Source organism: Podarcis liolepis (assembly GCF_965112155.1).
Source record: "Podarcis liolepis genome assembly, chromosome: 3".
Taxonomy (NCBI): domain Eukaryota; kingdom Metazoa; phylum Chordata; class Lepidosauria; order Squamata; family Lacertidae; genus Podarcis; species Podarcis liolepis.
In genome coordinates this window covers 110,626,228-110,651,012 of record NC_139557.1, presented here as the reverse complement: position 1 = coordinate 110,651,012, position 24,785 = coordinate 110,626,228, and the positions used below count along the sequence as shown (strand labels likewise).

General features: G+C 43.5%; 1 protein-coding gene across 48 annotated transcripts in view; it reads left to right on the top strand.

Moving 5' to 3' along the window:
* Positions 1-24,785, top strand: part of NRXN1 (neurexin 1) — a 1,011,196-nt gene that overhangs the window by 216,585 nt on the left and 769,826 nt on the right. For 32 of the 48 annotated variants that reach the window (XM_083494080.1, XM_083494071.1, XM_083494065.1 and 29 more), the window contains one exon: positions 21,495-21,539. The exons of the other annotated variants lie outside the window; for them this stretch is intronic. In XM_083494080.1, the coding sequence (XP_083350206.1) occupies positions 21,495-21,539 (45 nt within the window). The remainder of the gene's footprint in view (positions 1-21,494; positions 21,540-24,785) is intronic. 48 annotated transcript variants of the gene reach the window in all.

The window sequence follows — 24,785 nt, the reverse complement described above, 5'->3', positions numbered from 1 at the left end:
TTCATAGGGAGAAAATGAGGTCTGCCGCAAGGAGCTGCAGTGAGTTTGGTCTCCTGAAAAATAGGCCAAAATACCACACAGGCATCCCAGCCATTTCCGCTGCCCTGGAAATAGGGTGAGGGGTTTTGCCTTGGCCCTATATAAAGTATAGATGAAAACCGATAAAAGCACAATCAGCAGTAAATGTGTAGTAAAAGCACAGTCAGCAGCAGTGTTTGAAAATTAAACTACTACATAAGTCCCCAACGGACATATAAGAATATTTTTATAAGCCTCATGAAAGCCCATATAGAATTGGCCTAGCAGGCTCCTATGGGGAGTGGGACAAAGGAAGAGTGTCATCATGAAAAGGCCCCTGTTGCTTGTGGTTGTCAGCTTCAGCTCAGAAGGTACTGAGGTCCAGAGCAAGGTCTTCTCTAAAGACTTTAATATGGAGGGGGTTTGGCGTTTCTTTTGCAGAATATATTCCTTTAGAAAGTACAGTGGCACCTCGGGTTAAGTACAGTGGTACCTCAGGTTAGGTACTTAATTCATTCCAGAGGTCCGTACTTAACCTGAAACTGTTTTTAACCTGAAGCACCACTTTAGCTAATGGGGCCTCCTCCTGCTGCTGTGCTGGCAGAGCACAATTTCTGTTCTCATCCTGAAGCAAAGTTCTTAACCTGAAGCACTATTTTTGGGTTAGTGGAGCCTGTAACGTGAAGCGAATATAACCTGAAGCGTATGTAACCTGAGGTACCACTGTACCTAATTCGTTCTGGAGGTCCGTACTTAACCTGAAACTGTTCTTAACCTGAAGTACCACTTTAGCTAATGGGACCTCCTGCTGCTGCCGCGCCGCCGGAGCATGATTTCTGTTCTCATCCTGAAGCAACATTCTTAACCCGAGGTAATATTTCTGGGTTAGTGGAGTCTGTAACCTGAAGCGTCTGTACCCTGAAGCGCCTGTAACCCGAGGTACCACTGTACATAGTTGAGCCAGTTGCTCCTCATGATATCTGTAGTTGGCAGCTATGGGCTCTAGCTTGGCCTGCAGTTTTTCTACATTTCGTTGATGCTGAAGAGGACATCTAAGAGCTGGAACATACGCCCAGTAGCAACTGGAAGCGCAACACAGAGGTGTGTGCTGATTTTGTGGAGGCAATCTGGGACAACTCAGCTCTCTTAGACATGATTGATGGATGCACTTGTGCAGCTTGTTTCTGCAGCCACAAAGACCACTTTAAAAGGATGTTACAGATAAGGAAATGGGTTGCATGTACCGTATTTTTTGCTCTATAGGACGCACTTTTCCCGCTCCAAAAATTAAGAGGAAATGTGTGTGCGTCCTATGGAGCGAATGCAGGCTCCTTGGCTTCAGCGATAGCAACACGAAGCCTCCAAAGTGCAGAGGGAGTGCTCCCTCCGCGCTCCGGAGGCTTCGCGTTGCTTTTGCTGAAGCCTGGAGAGCGAGAGGGGTCGGTGCGCACCGACCCCTCTCACTCTCCAGGCTTCAAGGATAGCCTCCTGAAGCCTTCGGAGTGCAGCACAAGTTCCCGCTGCACTCCGGAGGCTTCAAGTTCCTTTCGCTGAAGCTGGGAGAGCAAGACTCTCCCGGCTTCAGCAGAGAAAGAGAGCTGCACAGTGCTTCTTTAGCCAAGCGGGAGGAGAAATGGAAGGGGCTCCGTTTCTCTTACCGCTTCGCTGAAGGGGTGCTGAGCAGAGAGGGTGAGAATTTTTTTTCTTGTTCTCCCCCTCTAAAACAAGGTTCATCCTATGGTCGGGTGCGTCCTATAGAGCGAAAAATACGGTACATGCATTGTGATTGTGTGGAAGACCTTCTCACCCAACGCAGCTGTGACACTTGCTCGTAGCAGGTGCAGCAGACCACCAAGCGGCCATGTAGTGGACCTGCAGTTGTTGCCAGCAGTGTGAACTAGCAATAAGACTCAACATTTTGCAGATGGTTGTTCAACCTGCAATCTTCGAAAACCACTGTGATAACGATGCACAAAATCAGGAGCAGATCCTGTGCTACTGGTGGAAACCTCCTGCGACCATATCCTGTTAGGGGAGGAATCGTTTATAAAACTGTAACGAGCATCATTGTGGTATCAGGCACTGTGTTTAGAGACCGGCTGCTGCTCACCCTGTGAGATTAGCTCAACTCTATCTGCTGAGAATCCTGTGGGCTCACCTGCCCTCCAGGAAGAGAAAGCCAGAGGGGAATCACCTTTGATCATGCAGGGAAGGCGGAGCACATGGCTTGCTTTCTCTGGCCATTGTTTATCTCGGCTCACCTCTATCTTTAGTGCCTAATTTCCCCAAGGAACTGGGAAGGGGAGGAGTAGGTGGCCAGCAACTCCTCCCTTGCTACATGCATGACTGCTATTCTCTCTAGTTTGCCTTCTCCTCTTGCAAGCAGAAGGGCCTTCTGAATTCTCAGCAGGCAGAGCTGGGACAATCAGATGTGAGTAGCTTAGCATGAGAGAGGCCCGTAACAGAATTTTGCAGTGCAGAGTGCTGCTGTTCAAGGTAGAACCTAGCCAGCCATGACCTCTCCCAGGATATTCCATACCATTGCCTCTAGCTTTCCATTTTTTCCTTCCAGCATTCAGTCAAAAGCCTGTGGTCTTTCATAGAATTGGAAGGGACACAGCAATGCAGGAATATGCAGGTGGTCTTTATGGGGATCAGACCCCTGACCTTACTGGGCTCCTTCTGGGAGTTTTTCCCCATTAGGCCTTACCCCCTGCCTTCTGCAAATCCAGGCCAAACCAGTGGTGGCAGAATGCTGGCTGATGGAAGTGGAATGGTGGGTCTGAAGTCTTGAACAGGGGCATGCCACACTATAACATTTTGCTGAAGGCCCCACTTATCAGCATATGGAAGGTGTGTGCTGACTTCAGCAGGCAATGGAGACTTTGCACGGGGAGGGAATCCCTATGCAGATGTACTTACTGTGAGCACACAATTAGCTATTGCCTAAGGAGGGGTGATATCTTCATGCCACCATACATTCAAACCTTGGTTGTCAAGCGTAATCCATTCCGGAAGACCGTTCAACTTCCGAAATGTTTGACAACTGAGGCGGGGCCTCTGATTGGTTGCAAGAGCTTCTTGCACTCAAGCAGAAGTTGTGTCGGATGTCTGAGTTCCAAAAAAAGTTTGAAAACCGAAGCGTTTGCTTCTGGGTTTTCAGCATTCGGGAGCCGAAACGTATGACAATGGAGGTGATCGAGAACCGATGTTTGACTGTTTGGAGAACTGTACCTTTTTTTAGGACACGGGTGGCACTGTTGTCTAAACAACTGAGCCTCTTGGGCTTGCTGATCAGAAGCTCGGCGGTTCGAATCCCCACGACAGGTTGAGCTCCTGTTGCTCAGTCCCAGCTCCTGCCAACTTTGCGGTTTGAAAGCATGCAGGTGGAAGTAGATAAATAGGTACCCCTCTGGCGGGAAGGTAAACAGCATTTCCTTGTGCTGCTCTGGTTTGCCAGAAGTGGCTTAGTTATGCTGGCCACATGACCTGGAAAAACTGTCTGCGGACAAACGCTGGCTCCCTCAGCCAGTAAAGCAATATGAGCGCCGCAATCCCAGAGTCATCTGCGACTGGACTTAACTGTCAGGGGTCCTTTACCTTTACCTTTTCACATACAATGAGAGATTCCCTAGTTCTGTAGGATTAACAAGCATTTTGGTGATGGGACCATACTACATTGAAAGGCTACCTTCCCATAAATCACCATGATGCATTAGCAATATCAGTCTCTCCTGCACTGATGAATAAACCTCTCAAACTCTCTGACATGTGTTAGAAAGATTCCGTGTTATTTTCCCCCACCTCCTATCTCCAAAACACAGGTTTTATGCTAAAAATGGATGCCAAACTATTAACCATGTTAAGCCTGGCAGGTAGAGAAGTAATGAGATTTTGTGCAAATGACACCTGAGGACAGCTTATCTGTGATTACCAAAATAGCTGAGAAATTAAGTAATTGCCGTCAGAACTGATGGATAAACTTGACAATTTGAAACTGAGCACTGATGTTAAAACGGGTGCACAGCCTTCACTTCCCCTATCCGGCTTACAGTTGGCTGGGCGGCTTGTTGCTGTTTTTATTTATGACCCATTCAACAAACAAGGGTTAAAAGCTCATAAAAACTCTTTATGTACTTTGCTGGGTCGTCCAGAAAGTCCATCTGCTGAAGCTGTCTCTGAAAATTATACCGTTGGCAAACTCACAAGCAGGGCATGATGGAGATGCCCATTTCCTGTTCTTCATCAAGTCTAATCATTGCTTTTGAATATGGGTTCACCAAAATGCTGTTGGTAGACTCACCCTCCAGAATTCATTCAATCCCCCTTTAAAGCCATTGCTGCCAACATACTGTCTTGGGGCAATGCATTCCACAAGCAGAATTTCTAAGGCATAGAGGAATGTTTCGTTCTGTCTGAGCTGAACGTAACTGCTAAATAACGTGCATTAACATTCTTCTATTTAAGCATTTTGCCTTACGTGCTACACCTGTGATCTGTTAACATGAATGGATATTTTCATGCAGCGATTTAACAATAAATATAAAATGGGCATTAGACAGTTATTGTTTGGTATAGTTATTTATTCTATTATTGTGCCACCCTTTATCTGAAGATCACGCAGCTTCACAATATAAAAACACGCATAATTTGGAAAATTAATAAAAATAAAAATATAAAAATATAAAACGCACAACAAACAAAAACAAACCAATAATCCCCCTCCCGCAAATGCGTTTAAAAAGACATAGGATGTTATTTAGCCAAAGGTCTACTTATGGAGAAACGTCCCGTCCCCCCCAGTGCCTAAAGATCTGTAATGAAGGAGCCGGGCGAGTCTCCATGGGGGCGGAGAGCATTCCGCAAGTGGGGAGCCATTGCAGCAAAGGACCATTTTGTGTTGCCACCCTCCTGACCTCTCATGTAGGGGGCAAACTTGGAAAGGCCGCAGAGAATGATTGCAGGACCTGGGTCAGTTCATATGGGGAAAAGCTATCCTTAAAGTATTGCAATCATGAGCTGTTTAGGTTCACTCTTAAGTGATATTTCCATATTGAAAACAGAAGATGGCGTGAAGCCATTTGTCAGTATGCAAAGCTTAGGCTAGACAGTTGTGGGGGCAGGGTGCCCATAGAAATAGTGCAGCTTTCGTATTCATAGAATCATCGAATTGTGGAGTGGGAAGGGACCCTGAGGATCATCTAGTCCAGGCTTCCTCAACCTCAGCCCACCAGATGTTTTGAGACTACACTTCCCATCATCCCTGACCACTGGTCCTGCTAGCTAGGGATCATGGGAGTTGTAGGCCAAAAACATCTGGAGGGCCGGGGTTGAGGAAGCTTGATCTAGTCCAACCCCCTGCAATGCAGGAAACTCGGCTAAAACATCCATGATGGCCACTCATCAATTTCTTGGATGCTTGAAGAAGAAAGGTTGTAGGGAGGGTCACAGCTTAGTGGTGGAGCCTCTTCTTTGTGTGCAGATACCCCCTGGTTCGGTCCCTGACATCTCCAGGTGAGAAAACCTCGAAGAGCCATTGACATTCAGAGTAGACAATATTGATCTACATGGACCAATAGCCTGTCTCCTCATAAGGCATCTTCCTATGTTCCCAGGGAGTTGTTCAGTAAGCAGAATGTAGAGGGATCCAGGGACCCTACACTTACCGTGCAGAACAAGGGATTTCTTCATTATGAGCCCATCACACAGGCAAGAAAATTCTACGCAGTTAAGACACAGGAACTCTGTCTACTTTTGCATCTTGTCATCATATGTCATTAGATGCAGAACTCCGTGGGCTGTGGTGACATTATAAGATCTAGATCTGATTCTGTGGCTGAGTTAAGACCGATAGGCTGCCCTATAGAGTTCAGAAGTGTACCAGGGTGGCAATAGCGTATGAGCACCATGGGCAATTTGGAGACAGGTTGACAGATATGATGGAGAACACTCAGTAAATCCCAACCCTCTGCTATTCTCTCACATCCCAATCACAAATAATCAAAGTTTTCTGTTCCCATTGTTTTCTGTTACTGGCATAAAGAAGTGAAGCTGAGTTTCATGGTTTTGCATCTCAGAGGTTTTAGCGTATTTCTTTTGTCCAACGAATCCGGATTTTGGGTAGAGGCGGGGAATCTGTCTTTCATATTAGAATTACACCCGGCTGGCAGGGTTATATGGAGCTTAGACAGGTGAGGCATGGCATGAGCTGAACTTTCAGCAAAAAGGTTTTAGGCAATTAAAAATGTAAATGAATTGCTTCCTTTCCCTTGCCATGCGCTAATGTCTCTATATTCCATAATACACAGTTCCAGAGAGCCTCCTAAGCATTCTGTCAACACTGAAATGTTAATAATGTCAGAAGAAGACAGATTACTTAGCGTGAAGGAAGTGGTCTCAAGTATGACCTTTTCAAAAGCTTATCGTGACACTGAGAGGTACAATACCTTTCATTGGAGCATTCATAAAAGTTTATACAAAGGCTTTCAAGGATTTACGGCTGCAATTTAAATACATTTTTAAAAATGTGCGAGGCTGTGGGATTCTTTCCAGGTACTGATTTTAAGCAACAAGAGTCTTGCAGCATTTCATTTCACTGCAAAAAAATGCAGTAGACTTGGAATGGGATAACTTGGAGATTATATAAAGTCTTACCTTGAAATTCAAGGCTTTAACAAGAGCAGCAAAAAATATACATAACCTATGTGAATCTGCCCAGTCATCCATTCCTGTGGCCAGGATGTCAATATTAGGACTGTGCACTGCCCTGTGCCCCCCCCCCGATCAGGCTGATTTGCCTTAGGAGCCAGCCACCCCATGGTGGATCTATCCTCAACGTAACCTGGAGCAGCAGATATGTAAGCTTGGCGGTCCTTCTTGACCCTTTGCTATTACTTGAGGCTCAGGTGGCCTTGCTTGGAAGGAGTGCCTTCCCTCAGTCTCGGTTGGTGGCCCAGCTGCACCCATATGTGGACAGGGGTCACCTAACTACTGTTGTCCAAGCCCTGGTAACCTCTAGGTTAGATTGCTGTGACACATTATACATAGGGCTGCCTCTGAATAAGGTCTAGAAGAGGCTTCCTCAACCTCAGCCCTCCAGATGTTTTGAGACTACAATTCCCATTTAAGGGACTGCCTCTCCTGGTATGCCCCACAGAGGACCTTAAGGTCCATGAATAATAATAGTTTAGAGGTCCCGGGCCCTAAGGAAGTCACATTATGCTCCACCAGGGCCAGGGCCTTCTCAGTGATGGCACCGACCTGGTGGAATGCTCTGTCCCATAAGACCAGGGCCCTGCAGGATTTAGCTTCCGTCTGCAGGGCCTATACGACAGAGCTATTCTGCCTGGCTTTCAACTTGAACTTTGCATGACCTTTTATTCCACTTCCTTCCTTCCTTCCTTCCCTCCCCCTCCCCTTTTTATGAAGATTACCCGCTCTGGGATCCCACAGCTAATTCTCCCCTGGTCTCCTCGCTGGCCCAAACAGGACTAATTTAGCCAGCTAGCCCTGGTGATCATCTAATGTGTATTGGATGGTCCCCCCCCCAAAAAAAATTGATTTTTGCATTCTGAATTTATTGTTATTCACGTTTTATACTGTATTTTATGCTGTTTTTTTGTTGCATCAATTAAGTGTTTTAAATTTGTTGTTAGCTGCCCTGAGCCCAGTTTTCTGAACTGGGAAGGGCAGGGAATAAATAAAAATATTATTATTATTATCCCTGACCACAGCTCCTGCTAGCTAGGGGTCATGGGAGTTGTAGGCCAAAAAACATCTGGAGGTCCGAGGTTGAGGAAGCCTGTTCTAGAAACTCCAGCTGGTGCAGAATTGGGTGTCCAGGTTGCTCACAAAAATCCTAGCCTGACTTCACTGGCTGCTGATTAGTTTCTGGGCTTAAGTGCTCTGTAAGCATCATCGGGACGCGGGTGGGTAAAACCTCAGTGCCTAGGACTTGCTGATCATAAGGTCGGCGGTTCGAATCCCCGCAGCGGGGTGATCTCCCGTCGTTCGGTCCCAGCTCCTGCCCACCTAGCAGTTCGAATAGGTACCGCTTAATAGCGGGAAGGTAAATGGCGTTTCCGTGTGCTGCGCTGGTGCTGGCTCGCCAGTTGCAGCTTCGTCACGCTGGCCATGTGACCCGGAAGTGTCTTCGGACGGCGCCAGCTCCCGGCCTCTTGAGCGAGATGAGCACACAACCCTAGAGTCGGTCACGACTGGCCCGTACGGGCAGGGGTACCTTTACCTTTACCTTTAAGCATCATCGGTAGGTTTGCTCGTTTTAACATGCTTCAGTGTGCATCACTGCTTTTATATGTTTGCTACATTTTCTTGATTGTAATGCTTATAAAATGCTTATAAATGGCTTCTCCACTTGGTTTCGTTGCTTTGAAATAGGCAACCATTGTTAGGGGTTTTTCTTCCTCAAAGGGGGAGGGGTGGGTTTTATTTATCGTTTTCTGTGTTTCAGTCTTCATGGGTTTCTTCCTCATTACCTGTAATTAAAAATTTCATTGTGTGTTGTTGTTTTTTTAAGCAGTGCAAATAACCATTAAAGTGACTGGCTGATTAAACAACAGCAAAAACTTGTCGGCAAACAAAACCTCTTGTCATAAACAAATCTCTCTCTTCAGGATTGCTCAGTTGACTCCAACCCATGTTGAAGTAGCAAATTCTCTTCTTGTCAGCATCCCCCACATAGAATCCCATCAGGAGCTCTCCATGGTTACCTGTACACTATCTGATGTTTCCCTGAAGTAGGAAGATCTCCTTTTCTGATTTTGCTTTGGCCAAGAACCCAGGGCTTTCATCAGCTTTGGAAGCCTTATAAGAAGCTGCTGCAGGAGAGGGACTGTGAGCAACATTGTGGGAGGGGTATTTCTAGGACTAAGGTGGAACTGTGAAGCTCCCTAGTTATTTTTGCTATTGGGTGATGCATTTCTTGTTACATATATTGATAGTACTGGAGTGTGGCTTTTAGGTCCATTTTTATGCTTGCTATTGTTTTGCTGTGTTATTATGAAATGGTTTTGGTAGTGTTTGTTTGAAATGCACCCCTGTTTCTTTGATTCAAGTTGCTTTGAGCTTGATTCCTTTTGTGGAAAAGTGGCATACAAATCAAATCAATGAATGAATGAACTTTTCCCACTGTCGGGTGAATTTCTTCAGCAGCCCCAGATTTGCAAGGGGACACCTGCACCTCAGTTAAACTGAATTAATATTTTATCAGGTTCCTTATAGAGATACTATCAACAACTGCACTGTCAATGACAACTTTCACACAGGGGTTTCCATATTCAATTTTTATAAAAGGTAAAGGTAAAGGACCCCTGACAGTTAAGTCCATTTGCAGATGACTCTGGGGTTGCAGACCTCATCTCGCTTTACAGGCTGAGGGAGTTTTTCCGGGTCATGTGGCCAGCATGACTAAGCCGCTTCTGGCGCAATGGAACACCGAAACCAGAGCAGTGCATGGAAATGTCGTTTACCTTCCCGCCGGAGCAGTACCTATTTATCTACTTGCACTGTTTTTTGGCGTGCTTTCAAACTAGGTTGGCAGGAGCTAGGACCAGGCAACAGGAGCTCACCCCATTGCAGGGATTTGAACTGCTGACCTCCTGATCGTCAAGCCCAAGAGGCTCAGTGGTTTAGACCACAGCGCCACCCGCGTCCCTAAATTTCTATTACTCAATTTATTTTTTATTTTATGTACTGTATTTTAATATTTTGTTGGAAGCCGCCCAGAGTGGCTGGTGAAGCCCAGCCACATGGGTGGGATACGAATAATAAATCATTTATTATTATTATTATTAGTAGTAGTAGTAGTAGTAGTAGTAGTAGTATATCTCTGTAAGACCCTTCATCTGAGGATCATAGGGTAGTTTACATTGTAAAAATGCAAAAATGCATACCATAGCAAACAAAAACAGTAACACCCCCCTTCCCAGTTTAAAAGGCCATAGATTGTTTAATTAGCCAAAGGCCTGGGAGAAGAGGAATGCTTTTGCTTGGCACCTAAAGATATGTAATGAAGGCGCCAGGTGAGCCTTCCTGGAGAAAGCATTCCACAAATGGGGAGCCACCACAGAAAAGACTTGTTCTTATGTTGCCAGCCTCTGGACCAATTACAGTGAAATGAAATGCTAAGATACAGATATCCTAATTCACTAAAATCTTTTAAAAGTATCTATAGCAACTGCCTGAATTCTTTCCATTTCTTTCCCTGCTTTTCCTTCAAGCTAATGCATATACAGCTTCTAATTAAATCTTCTAATTTAAAAACCCCCATAATTTCTTGATCAGAACAGTTTGTTAATCTAGACAAAATATTTACCAGGAACTTTAATCTTGGTTCATGATATAAGGGGCATTTTGATACATAGTGAATTACCTTGCCCATTTGCTTCAGATTGCAAACACAGGTACACTGGGAAACAGAAACCTGTTTCTTTGGGCTCTTCGTCATTGCAGAGGGCATAGTCTGCAAGCACAGTTCAAGAACATCCTTGTATATAAGGGAATATACATATATACAGTGGTACCTCAGCTTAAGTACTTAATTCGTTCTGGAGGTCCGTTCTTAACCTGAAACTGTTCTTAACCTGAAGCACCACTTTAGCTAATGGGGCCTCCTGCTGCTGCCGTGCCGCTGGAGCACAATTTCTGTTCTCACCCTGAAGCAAAGTTCTTAACCCGAGGTACTATTTCTGGGTTAGCGGAGTCTGTAACCTGAAGCGTATGTAACCCGAGGTACCACTGTATGTCGGTGCCCTCTGAAATTATTGCTTTTTGCTCCCTCACAATTATACTGTGTCCATCATCACCACTATAGACACAGGTCTTCAAATATAGACACTGGGGTGGCAGGGAGATAGTTCAAGTCTGGTATGCATCAAACAGTGCAAATACTTCAGCTGTTCTGAAAAGTCTGGGGTCCCCACATCCACCAAGAACCAGTCCTCCCCTTGCACCTTTGTCATATAGCAACTTTGCCATGTAACCACCATTCTAAAATGAATATTCCTCCCCTTCACTGTATTGTCACTCTCACATAGGATTACACAAGGTTGCAGCAGCTGAGCTGAATGCCTCTCCCCCATGCTGTGACCTGGGATTTTTACATTACGGATGTCTGGAATGACACATTACCAGCATTCTCAAACAGTGGGTGATCTAAAAGGCTCTCGATACACAGCACCTGTTCCCCAAGCCCCTGTTGTAAGGAGGTAGGTTTTGATCCCTTCAAAATCCGGAATGCTTCTTCCACCATGCTTTTTGATTTTGGATGATGGAGAGTTGTAATCCTACAACATCCTGGAGGGCCACGAGTTGCCCACCTTTGCTGCGAGACCACATCCTGCTAAACAGTCAGCTCTCCGTGCTCTGGGAATGAGAACATAAAACCCTTCCATTTTCAGAAAAGAAAAGAAAAGAAAAGAAAATTCTTCTAGTGCAGTAATCTGGTTTCAACACTGGTTAAAGGTAAAGGGACCCCTGACCATTAGGTCCAGTCGTGACCGACTCTGGGGTTGCGGTGCTCATCTCGCTTTACTGGCCGAGGGAGCCGGTGTACAGCTTCCGGGTCATGTGGCCAGCATGACTAAGCCACTTCTGGCGAATCAGAGCAGCGCATGGAAATGCCGTTTACCTTCCCACCGGAGTAGTACCTATTTATCTACTTGCACTTTGACGTGCTTTCGAACTACTAGTTTGGCAGGAGCTGGGACTGAGCAACGGGAGCTCACCCCATCACGGGGATTTGAACCGCCAACCTTCTGATCGGCAAGTCCTAGGCTCCACAGTGCCACCCGTGTCCCTTCAACACTGGTTAGTCAGTGTTATATGCGATGTAGAGCTACAGCAAATTTTTCTTTCCAGCAAGGATTTCTCCTTGCACAACAGAATGTTCTCCACATGAGCCCCGTGATTCTGTTCTGTTCTTCAGAGTAGATTTGGGGATGGTGCAGGGGAAGGAGAGGAGAGGAGGAACCCTGTTTCGCTCGTGCTAATCCTTGGGCAAGTGCAAACTCCAGACACCTCCAGGTTGTCTACATGCAGAGCGTGAAGCCAGGAGCCCTGCACGTGCCATATATAATGTTTTGTTCTCGCAAGGAATCACTCCTTTAGCGTGGCAGCACCTAGGCTAGATCTAGACACACCAAAAGAACATTTCAGGAAAAAATGTGTTGTAACCTTTATAATGACAAATCACATTGGCAAAAAGGGAACTCCACAGCGCCATCTGGTGTCACACTGTTATACTGTATATAAAACACTTTTTCTTTATCAATCTAGCTGATTCCCTCCTCTCCGGAACATCCTTCCCATTGATATTAGGCAGCTGCCTGCTAAAAAGACTTTTGTTTAGGCAAACGTTAGCTAGACATGTAATTTGAACAGGGAAATTTGATTTACTAAGTGTATTTTTTTAAAAAAACTGCTGATTTTAATTATATTTTGATACATTTTGGGTCAACTTGTTCTTATTATCTCATTTTACCTGTGTTTTTAACAAACATTTCATAATGTTTTACTTAAACTGCTTGGAAGGTTTTTTTATGATTAAATCATGGTAAATAAATCATTTTGTCTGCCTCATTCCCAGCAACTTGTATCCAGGGATTTGCTGCCTATGAAGTACAGAATTTCTTGGTAGCTTTCATGGGTAATACCTGTGAGTAGGCACACCCTCCATATTTTTTTCTGGGCCCCTTGCCACCATTGCACACGCTATAGCAATCAACTCTATAATTAAGTGTTGCACAAATAACGACATTCATTTGACGGTCTTGAATCTACTGTCAATCACTTCCATGGGTGACCCTGAATGCTAGTTTTATGGAAGAGAAAGAAGGTGGGTGGGAGAAAAATAATAATCTGTCTACTTTCTCCACACAATTCAAAATGCCGTGACCTGGTGAAAAAGCCACGTGAAAATTGCTCCAAGCTTTTTTGGAAGGAAAAAGTGGGATTTATATGAAACGAACATAAATGTTTCATTATGCCATGGCCCAAACAATGCTGTGTGGCTGGCAGTGTTCCTTTATTGTTATCTCTCTCCCCCCCCCCTTTTCTAAAAAAGGATGGATTTTATTAAATTTTTCCAATATCTAAGTTGGAAAGAAAACCCAATATGCCATATAGTGATGCTGCAGCAAGAAACAACAAAACCGCAAAAGGGACCGGAAGAAATATGAGAAAGGGGAATAAAAACCCCCTGCCAAATATACTGATAAATATATATTGCATAGGTATATGTTCAGTTCCATATTTTAGAGCCTTTGTAGAAACTTCTTAGTATGGAAGTTAAAAGCAGGAGAAACTCATTGCAGTTGAAACAGTAGCAACACACACATATATTAAGGTGTTGCTTTTGACCTTTAAAGCCCTTCACAGCCTAGGACCCTCGTACCTACGGGACTGCCTTTCCCGGTATGCCCCACAGAGAGCCTCAAGGTCCATAAATAGCAACACCCTAGTGGTCCCGGGCCCTAAGGAAGTGAGATTAGCTTCAACCAGAGCCAGGGCCTTTTCAACACTGGCTCCGGCCTGGTGGAACGCTCTGTCTCATGAGACCAGGGCCCTGCGGGATCTGATTTCTTTCTGCAGGGCCTGTAAGACAGAGTTGTTCCGCCTGGCCTTTGGCTTGGACCCAATTTGATTCCCTCCCTCTCTTTCTTTTTTCTTTTCCTTCTCCTGCGATGAGGCTACATTTTAATATTTTAATGTTTCAATATTTTAATGGTGTATTTTAATTTTTTTTTAAGTTGTAATCATTCAACATGTTTTTATTATTGCTTGTAAGCCGCTCTGAGCCCGGCCTTGGCTAGGGAGGGCAGGGTACAAATAAAAATTATTATTATTATTATTATTATTATTATTATTATTATTATTATTTAACGTTTAATTGCAATTATTTTATTGTGCTCTCCAAAGGGGATGAGAGCACTGCATTAAGGTGATTTCATTCCCCTTTATGGGGTCAGTTCCAGAAAATACTACAGGATGATTGTCCCTTGGCTCCATGGCCAGCTGATTTGTGATGTGCAACAGGACATAATATGTGAATTCTCTGGTCAGAATCCATAGTCTCCAAGAAGTATACCTTTTTCTGCCTCTTATTCAGAAGTGTGCAATCTGTAGGTACACATTTACATGTGGAAGCTTCCGGCCCACTTCCTAATCTTACATGGCCTACCACACCATCTTGGAGATTTTGCATACTGACTGAAGGATGTTCATATTGCCCAGAGAGTGCCCAAAATTCCATCAAGATATGCAAATTCTCCAAGGCCTGTTGGAGATCATGCATGATGGCCAGAGAATGTATACAATGCAGCCAATATCTGCACATTTCCCAAAGCCTGTGGGTGATTGTGTATATTAACTGGGAAATGTGCACACATGAAGCCCGGTGAATGTGCACAATGGCTGGTCGTTATGCACATTAACTGCCCAGTTTACATTCCCTTTCACATATGTATACATTCATTTATCACTGGAAATCACTACTGTGTTTTAAATGGAAATACAGTAAGTCTAACCATAGTGGGGGGAACTGTAACCAGGTGACTTCAATCAGCTAGAAGGTGGTAAACTGTTGATGGACCACTTAAATTCCTCTCCTGCTTTCCCTTTTTCTGGTTGTTCATCTTTAAAACACGGACTGGTGAAGGAGGACTCATGGCCACCTCACCTAAAAGTGTATATGCACATACTCCATGTATTCACACATCCATGCTTGAAATATACATCATGCTCAGATCTGGCTGTTCTGAAGCCACAATGAAGAGAGAGGCTTAAAAAAATTAAATGGAACAGCACTAGAGCAACTAGACTGCAGGAGCATGAAGTGAGATGAGAAAGATTTTGTTCTTTGGAGGGGAAAAAAGAGGCTAGGTTAGCAGGCTCCCTCTAGCTACAGATTTTTATTTCTTCACTCCACTGAGCTTGTCTCTGGGAGTGAACGTTGCTTTCATTATAGTTAATGCATGAGATTGAAGCCACTTCATCTCTTTTTTATTTGTTTCAGTAACAGCAATCGGGGAAATGTGGAATGAATTTCTAATAAAATCACATTAACTGGCACATGACTGTGCAATAAACTTGCTACCCCCCCCCCCAAAAAAAAATCATTACGGTGGTTTCCCCCCTTTTCTTTATTTGACAGCACTTTTAACAGATCACATAGTTAGGGTTGCCATATGCCCTCTCCTCCAGGTCTGGTTGTCATATGTTCTCTTTTCCCCAGGCACGCCCTCTTTTTCAGGATTATAATTTCTGTCCTGGCAGATTTTTGAAATCTGGCAAAATTATTGGGGGGGGGGTTGTTGTCTGATTTTCTTGTTTACAGTAACCCAAGATAATTTTTCTAGTGCATTAGACTCAGACCTAAGGCTAAGGGGGTCTGCAGCAGAAAATCACAACAGTGTAGCATCTTAAACTAGCTACATAATGCATAAATCCCTTCTCTTGTGGCTGAACTAAAAAAATGCTGGCTCAGGTACAAGATCTTAGAGAAGGAGCCTGGGAGGGCAAAAGTTAACACCCCCCCCCCTGCCCTCTATATGTACACACTAAACAGTTTAATAAATTGTTCTGTGCACACTTAGGTTCACAAAGATGTGAACATGAGGCCAAATACTTTCATGTAAGTAAGGGAACAATACGTATTATTATTATTTGCTGTTGAAAGTTAATAACTAGCAATATATCACAGCTTCTACAGCCTAAGTACAGTAAAGGTAAAGGGACCCCTGACCAGTAGGTCCAGTCGTGGCCAACTCTGGGGTTGTGCCGCTCAGCTCGCTTTATTGGCCGAGGGAGCCGGCATACAGCTTCTGGGTCATGTGGCCAGCATGACTAAGCTGCTTCTGGCGAAACCAGAGCAGCGCACGGAAACACCATTTACCTTCCTGCCAGAGCGGTACCTATTTATCTACTTGCACATGTGTGCTTTTGAACTGCTAGGTTGGCAGGAGCAGGGACTGAACAACGGGAACTCACCCCGTCATGGGGATTCGAACCACCAACCTTCTGATCGGCAAGTCCTAGGCTCTTTGGTTTAACCCACAGCGCCACCCGCGTCCCTCCTAAGTACAGTAAGGGTATTTAAAACAAGAGTCATCGTAGTGATCCGTAGTTAAAAGTAGAAGTTGGCAAAAATTGTGTCCTCTTTTTTTGCTCTTCGAAAGATGGCAACCTAACATAGCTATATAGATCTGTCTATTTCTATAGGACATGCAGATATTTTGCATGTCATGGAGAAAGTGGATAGAGAAAAGTCCAACCACCCACTCTTATTATACTAAAACTCATGGACATTCAATGAAACTGGATGTTGGAAGATACAAGACAGATAAAAGAAAGCAGTTATCCTCACAACACATAGTTAAACTATGGAACACGGTCCCACCAGAGGCTGTGATGGCCACCAACTTGGATAGCTTTAAAAGAGGACTGGATAAAATCATGGAGGACAAAACTATCTAAGGCTGCTGGCCATGATGCTACGCCCTGCCTCCCATGGTTAGAGGCCGTAATGTTCATGAATACCTGTTACTGGAACTCGCAGGAGAGGAGAATTCTCTTGTGGTCAGATCCTGCTTACAGGTTTCCAGCAGGCATCTGGTGAGCCAATGTGAGAACATGGGGCTGGACTAGATGGACCATTGGACTGATCCAGCACGTTCTTCTTACATTCGTATAGCATACTATACATTAGTATAGTATGTATCATGACCACGGTATTCACCTTTCATGTGTCTGTAGCACTTGAAAGCACCCTGAGACGTTTAAGATCCATTCCATGTTATTCCGACTTGATTCCCTGTTGGCGTTAAATTCAAAGTTCTGCTTCACCCCCATGGACTGTAATGGGGGAATCTAAAAATGCCTGTAACTCCCCCCCACCAATAATTGGATGGTGTTTTCAAGCAAATGAGTCCTTACAAAGTAGATTAATCCTGCCAAATTTCACAGGTTTTCTTCTTTTTGTGTGAGTAGGAAACTTATTTTATTTCACCCCCCCCCCAAAAAAAAAGGTCTAGGTCCCTCCCCCCATTTCCTGCCAGAATTGGATTTTGATTGCAGGTGTGGCTGTGCTTTCTGAGGGGATGAAATCTGCAAACTTTCAGAAAAATAAGTGCAGCAGTTCTCCAGCAAGGACATTGTTTACAGGTTCGGGGTGGGAAAATAGAAACTGTGTTCCTTTGCCTAGTCTTTTTTTTTTTGTATGTGTGTGTGTGGATATTCAGTTTGAAAACGGGAGAATAAGGGAGGTACCCCGGGTATGAAACCTGCCAAATAGGTACAAGGCCTATTATGCCAGTTGATATTACCTTTGCTATATATATTATTTTTTAAAAAGTAGGCTAGCCCTGCTGCTTTTGCTCTGCTCTGAGCCAATATCTAGATTAGGAGAGACCCACCCTGACCCTCTGAGTCTTTGGTGAGCTGTGCAGGTGGGAAAAGGAAAGTTTGATTGAACAAACTTCTTTCCACTTCCACACTGAATACAGCCCATCAGTGAAATGAGCTGAAGAACAATTTTTCACATAATGGTCAGTTAAGGCAGTGACCATATAGGCCATATAGCTGTGTGTGTCACAAAAGCAGAGGCTTTGTAGACTGAGAAATTGCCATTTTAAGCTTTTCATTATTATTATTATTACTTACTATCGGCATTTATACATGACACATTTATGAATACGTTCTAGATTTCCATTTCATGTTTCTGCCAACTAAATTAACATTTAAAACAATGAGATAAGGTGGCATCGAACCAAGTTTTTGTTCGGAGTGGACGCATTGAAATGAAAGAGCATGACTAAGTCAGGTCCATTAATTCCAGTGTAACGTAGCTGAATACAATCTAATAGGCATGATATACATGGGTTGGTTGGGGGGTGGCAGGTGGGAAAGCAGGATATGGAAGCCCAGGTGCCAGTATTTACATAGATATCTTAATTGTTATAATATTCAGCTAGGTACTGGGAAGAAGAGCCAAGGTGATCAAATCTAATTAGGAACAGTTGAGGGAGTTGGGTATGCTTAGCCAGGAAAAGAGGAGGCTAAAAGGAGATATGCTAGCTGTCTTCAAATATCTCAAGGGCTGTCATGTGGAGGATGGAGCAAGCTTGTTTTCTCCTGCTCTGGAAGGTAGGACTCAAACCAATGGCTCCAAGTTACAAGGAAGGAGACTCCAACTAATCAGGAAGAACTTTCTGACGCTAAGAGCTGTTAGACATTGGAATGGTCTCCCTCGGGAGGTTGTGGACTCTCCTTCCTTGGAGGTTTGTAAGCAGAGGTTGGATGTGTTAAGTTGTGGGTGAACATATCAGACGACACAGCAATTCTTCAAACAGCTCTTGTTTATTCACAGACCAGTACAGAAGGGTTCAGTCAGCCTGCTTATATAGAGCTCCAGTACAACATAACTGTAACAATTTTCTAAAACTATCCAATCACTGAACGTCACTTTCAATCCCTTATTTGCATGACTATCTACAGTATCCCCCTGCTGGCCCAGGGTGAGAACTTCAGTACATAACAGGATGGCCATCTGTCATGGATGCTTTAGTTGTGGTTCCTGCATTGCAGGGGTTTGGGCTGGATGACTCTTGGGTTCACTTCCAACTCTACAATTCTGTGATTCAGTAGAGATAATCTAGGATCAAGGCTGAAAAATGGAAGCACGTCATTTGTCTTGTTCAGTCTTGATAGAAGTTTCCCATGTGCTTCACAATCTTGACCAACTCCCCCCCCCCCCTTTTAAATCTTAATCGTAATTTAGTGAACACTTTCTCGTGGTATAGATATTGTTTCTTTAGGGAAATATCGGTTGCGAGTTTTAATACTTCTTTTTTCAGCTTTAGATGAGACAGTTTTTATTGGTTGTTTGGATCAAATACTTAATCGCTGAATGCCACTTTCCTTACAAATCACTGATGGTTCCACAGAACATAGTAATTACAGTGTTATAGGTCTTGGAAACCAGGACTTTATAGATATATAAAGTATGCAATATTGTTGCTGTATTTCCCCCCCCCCCCCATCAATTTTGTGGGAGAACAAGTACCCTGCTGTTGTGTAACTGGCATTTGTATTAAAATGTTTGATGAGACAGATTTGCAACCAATTTATTTTTATGGCAGGCAGTTGCATAAGTTCAACAGAAAATGTCAGGCCTCTTAATAAATAAAGGAAGAAATCTCTAATTTTATTTAAGTTTGGGCACCCCATTATTTAAATGGGGTTTTTTTCCTGTACTTGGTAGAAAAGAGGACAATAAAAATACAAACTAGTAGCAAAAGTGGGGAAGCTAATTAAAATGCTCAGATATCTTCCGTACTGAAAAAGTGTTTTTGTCCAGAGTTTGTATTGTGATTCTGCAGCAAGCGAGAGTGAAGAAGCTGTTTTGAAGGGAAGGGCATCTTAAGTATTTGAGGAGGTCATCAATGCCTACTAGCATTGTTGACCATTTGCGACCTCCAAGATCAGAGACAGCATGCTTCTGAATACTAGTTCCTGGGGAGCAACAACAGAAGAGGGCTGTTTGTTATTCCCTGCTTGTAGGCTACCAAGAGAAGGCATCCCCAAACTCGGCCCTCCAGCTGTTTTGGGACTACAGCTCCTATCATCCCTGCTGCTCCAGAGAAGCAGACACGGAGCAATGGATCCAAACTACAAGAAAGAAGATTCCACCTAAACATTAGGAAGAACTTCCTGACAGTAAGAGCTGTTCGACAGTGGAATTTGCTGCCAAGGAGTGTGGTGGAGTCTCCTGCTTTGGAGGCCTTTAAGCAGAGGCTTGACAACCATATGTCAGGAGTGCTCTGATGGTGTTTCCTGCTTGGCAGGGGGTTGGACTCGATGGCCCTTGTGGTCTATTCCAACTCTATGATTCCATGATTCTATGATCCCTAGCTAATGGGACCAGTGGTCAGGGATGATGGGAATTGTAGTCCCAAAACAGCTGGAGGCCCAAGTTTGGGGATGCCTGTCCTAGAGGCATGTGATTGGCCACTATGGGAAACAAGATGCAAGGCAGGCTAGGGCTTTGTTCTCATCTGGTAGGGCTCCTTATCATTTTATGTTTGAGTTAGATAGTCCCATTTCTCTTCTCTTGACATGACTGTGCATTGTATTTTTTAAAAATCTGTTTTTGGCATTAGCCCCCCACCCCACCCCAGTGATAATGGTGTTGAAATTGAGAATGTCTGGGAAAGAATGTTGCATTTGGGAAGTGCAATCATTTTCACTTGCAACAGGCATATATTCTTATTTCAAATATTGTATACGGTTAGGCACAACAGGTTGTATTCAACCAAGTCTTGTGCTGAGTAGGCTGAAATTAATTAACCCATGGGTCTACTCTGAGTAAGGCTAGCTTTGAATACCACCCAATATTTACAGTATTATTCGTCCCAGTTGAACTGCTCCACATTCTTTTAACAAGTTGAATTCTTTGACTGGGATCAGTTTACATAGTGTTTGCAAAGAAGCTAACTTGGATTGGTCATGTAAAGGCCTGACAATGAATTCAAACAAAAGATGGGAAATGAGGCAGTCCTTGTTTAGTAGGATGTACAATTTAAAGCTGTGTGTATAGTAGTCATTGATGGTTGGTGCATTTGAGTAATTGCTTGCAGAAACATTGGTCCTATATCCATTTTTTGGAGTGGGATAATTAATTAATCCCAATTTTTCAAAGGCCTTTTGAGCATCTAATGACAGAATGATCATAGGGGATTTGGTTATATTACTATCATTAATCACATGTGAAAGCCTGAAAACCAAATCTGTAAGCTTTCTATGTGGTACAAATACAATCTGGTGTATCCTAATTTCAGAGAATATCAGCGAACCTAGACAATTGGTAAAAGCTGCACTGGAAATCTTAGAAATGTGTTTTAATAAAGAATCAATGCAATCCCGGAGAAATGGAGTTTTTATTGGTTTGGCTGCAGTCCTAAAGCCACTTATTTAGAAGTAAGCTGCACTGAATTCAGTCTGAATTGCTTCTGAGTAAACATGGTTGTTAGGATTGTGCTTATTACTGTGAGTTGTATCCGACAAAGCTACCTTATTCGTGCAAGAAAATCAACGTTTCCCCCCTCTCCACCCCACAACATGGCAAATCTGCTTTGTGAGTTCCCCTAACCCTCTGGAGAAGATTGGGGAGGGGGTCATGGAGTGCGGGGAAAGGAAAGGGAGAATAAGTTCCAGCGTGCAAGCAGAAATCCTTGTGCAAACAAAACAACTTTATTGGATACAACCCACTGTGTGTAATTTGAACACGCGTATATCACAGGGTTATGTATACTGTTGAAAAGTAATCTTAGTTAATAGCCAAAAGGCCTTACATTGGATGTAGAACCTGGCTTCAAAACTAGGCTTTGGGCTGTATGATTAATTATTATTTTTAGCTTAGTAATTATTTGTTTGATTTCGTTTTCTGTTATTTCTTGATTTAGAAATTGCTGCTTTTTTTGCAAAGACTGAATCCAGATCTTATCCAGGTAAGTATAAATGTCTGTTTCTATGAGTCAGTCTGTGGCATATACAGTAGTCTGAAAATGAACCTCACACTTGCAATCCTGCGGAAGGTCCCATTTAGGAGAACCTAAACACACTGTTTCAGTTCTATAGTCTCTTCCTCTTCCTCCTCCTCCTCCTTCTCCCTTCCAATCCTGTCCATTCCCAGTTCCAGTCCATATGCCATTGCTGCATAGTCATTGCCCAGTACACAGGTTGTTGCTGCTGCCCACCAAATCCCCACCCCACTCATACCTGCAAATCAGAGTGGACCACAAAGGAAGAGAAAGCAGTAGTTTGGTCCGCTTCCCAGCTCCATGTTCAGGAAGATGCTGCAATTGAGACAGTGCATTCAAAGCTAAGTGCAGCAAAGATAATCTTCTGCCATCTCCTAAACTTGGAAAAAGGGAAGAAGATGGCTGCCAATTTCATATCCTTGCTCTGAAAGTTCTGCAGGCTGTCAGGGACAAGACTCTGGCCTTCCAGTGTAAGGTTCTGGCAAACAAAAAAATTGGCATGTTTCAAGGCCAGCCAAAATATGGGCACCCCTGGGGATATAATTGTGCACAGAATTAGATGCAGTCCTTATGGATGTCCTTGATGTTGTATTGATATGTTGGTCTCATGTGTTGTTACTGATGTTGTGTACCTGACCAGTTGGTATTTTGAACAAGAAGTCAACCATTTAGAATTACAGTTTCTGAATTTGTAGTATGATTCGTTTACGTCCTCACCTTATGTTTCTTACCAATGTAAGAATGCATTCTAGTTTCAAAGGGTTATTGAATTCCTTGACTACCATATGAATTGTATACCTTCATTTGCCACTATTCCCCTCCTCCCCCAAGGCATAGGGTTTATTCCTAAGCTGCTGGATACTGGTTGTCCGTAAATCTGCATAGTGCCTGTCACTAGTAAATGGTCAGAATCGGTTATTGATTGAATGCTAGAATCAACAATTGTCTGGGACCAATTGGGTGAAGTTAAAAGAAAATATTTGTGAAACAATGTGTTGTGACAAGTTGGGTGAGGCAAGTAGCTTCTTCAATCAACATTGCACATGTGCCAAATATCTATCAAGTCTTATTTACTGAAAATTGGTTGCAGGCACAGCATTTGTTTCTTAGAGAGTTATTGCTCCTTTCTAATTTGAGGTCCATACAATGTTGAGATCCCCTTCTAACAAAGTTAATTCTTCTTTGAATTGGCTCCATTGTTCAGAAACATTCTCCAACAAGGAAACTCAAGCTGTGTTTGGGCAATATGAGTAATCTATGGTCTATGAGTAATCTGTTTTCCCTTTACAAACAATATACCAATCTCTTGGGTCTCAGATAACTCCTAGCAATGCAAAATCAAACTTTTTCTAGATAGTTAATGCTACCCTACAAAACATGGAAGAACCTGAAGCTGTATAATAAGCCCCAAACTAAGAATATTTTTGCAGTTTATTATTCTGGTTTCCTTATGTTCTTCTTAGAGGATAACAAAGTCTAATTTTCATTGCTTAAAATTTTTGAGTTATTTGTTGTTGTTTTACTAGAGGTTGCCTGAATGAGGAAGCAGTTAATGAGTACAATTCCAAGGCTGCAATTGCAACTTTATTTACCTGGGAGTAAGCCCCACTGAATTCTGTAGGCTTATTTCTGAATAGATGTGATTAGGGTTGTGATGCAAATCATCAAAGGGCAGAAAATCATTCTGTGAAGACCACACCAATATCTATGAGACCTCCCCTTTTCTATAGCTTAATAATGGAATGTGGGTGGCACTGTGGTCTAAACCACTGAGCCTCTTGGGCTTGATGATCAGAAGGTTGGCGGTTCAAATTCCCGCGATGGGGTGAGCTCCCGCTGCTCTGTCCCAGCTCTTGCCAACCTAGCAGTTCAAAAGCATACCAGTGCAAGTAGATGAATAGGTACTGCTGTGACAGAAAGATAAATGGCATTTCCATGTGCTCTGGCACTCATCTTGGTGTCCCATTGTGCCAGAAGCAGTTTAGTCATTCTGGCCACATGGAAAGCTGTCTGTGGACAAACGCCGGCTCCCTCGGCCTGGGAGCAAGTTGAGCGCCACACCCCATAGTCGCCTTTGACTGGACTTAACCATCCAGGGGTCCTTTACCTTTATAGCTTAATAGCAATCAAATAGCAACAATGATCAAAACAGAAGAAATTCATCTGTTAAGGCTCATAAGGCGATCCTAAATCTGAGCTTGGAAGATGCCTGTTCTCTTGAGAAAGTTACAAGAAGAGAGTGTCAAACTACGTAGTCATGGTTATCCTCAAACCAAAACAAGATTATGAGTTGGTTTTTATGCCCCATGTTTGTCAGAGAAGGAACCTTTTTCAGATAAAAGTACAGTGGTGCCCCACAAGACGAATGCCTCGCAAGACGGAAAACTCTCTAGACGAAAGAGTTTTCCGTTTTGGAGGTACTTCGCAAAATGAATTTCCTATGGGCTTGCTTCGCAAGACGACAATGTCTTGCGAGTTCCTGCTGGTTTTTTTCCCTCCCCCCCTTTTTTAAGCCGCTAAGCCGCTTATCAGCTCATCCGATCAGCAGATAAGCCGCTAAAAGCCGCTAATAGCGCTAATCCGCTAATCCGTCAATGGGCTTGCTTCGCAAGAAGAAAAAACCGCTAGATGAAGAGAATCACAGAATGGATTATTTTCGTCTTGCGAGGCACCACTGTATAAGTACACATTACTGATTAGGTTTGATGGGGAGGGTCCAGTATGGTATGGATCTTTCAATATAAGATTACATGTCGCTGCAGTGGGCTCCAGCATCCAGAGATTTTGAAAATGTTTTTGAAACCAATCAGAATTCTGCATTAACCAAGTGTTTTAAAAATGCACTGAAGTCCACATCACCAAAGATGATCAGCCTCAGTAATAGCTACATAGTTTGTTAGCAGACAAAGCAGAAGGAAGTGTCCATTTTTCTTTCCTAATGGACCCTCCCTGTGCCCTTACTGGATTTCTAGGAAATTGTGATGCAGACATGCTTTGGATGAAAAGGGTGGTGTCTTGTAGTAAACCTTGGCTGTGTGACCAGCCTTCTGATTTCAGAACAATAATTCCTATTTACCTAACAACAATTCACCAATTTTCCTGAAGGTGCAAAGAGACTTGCCACGACTGCAGCTAGAATGAAGATGCATTTGCCTTGATGTAATATCTTGGGGTGGTGGTGAGGAGAGAGACTCAGTGCTGGCACACATTAAA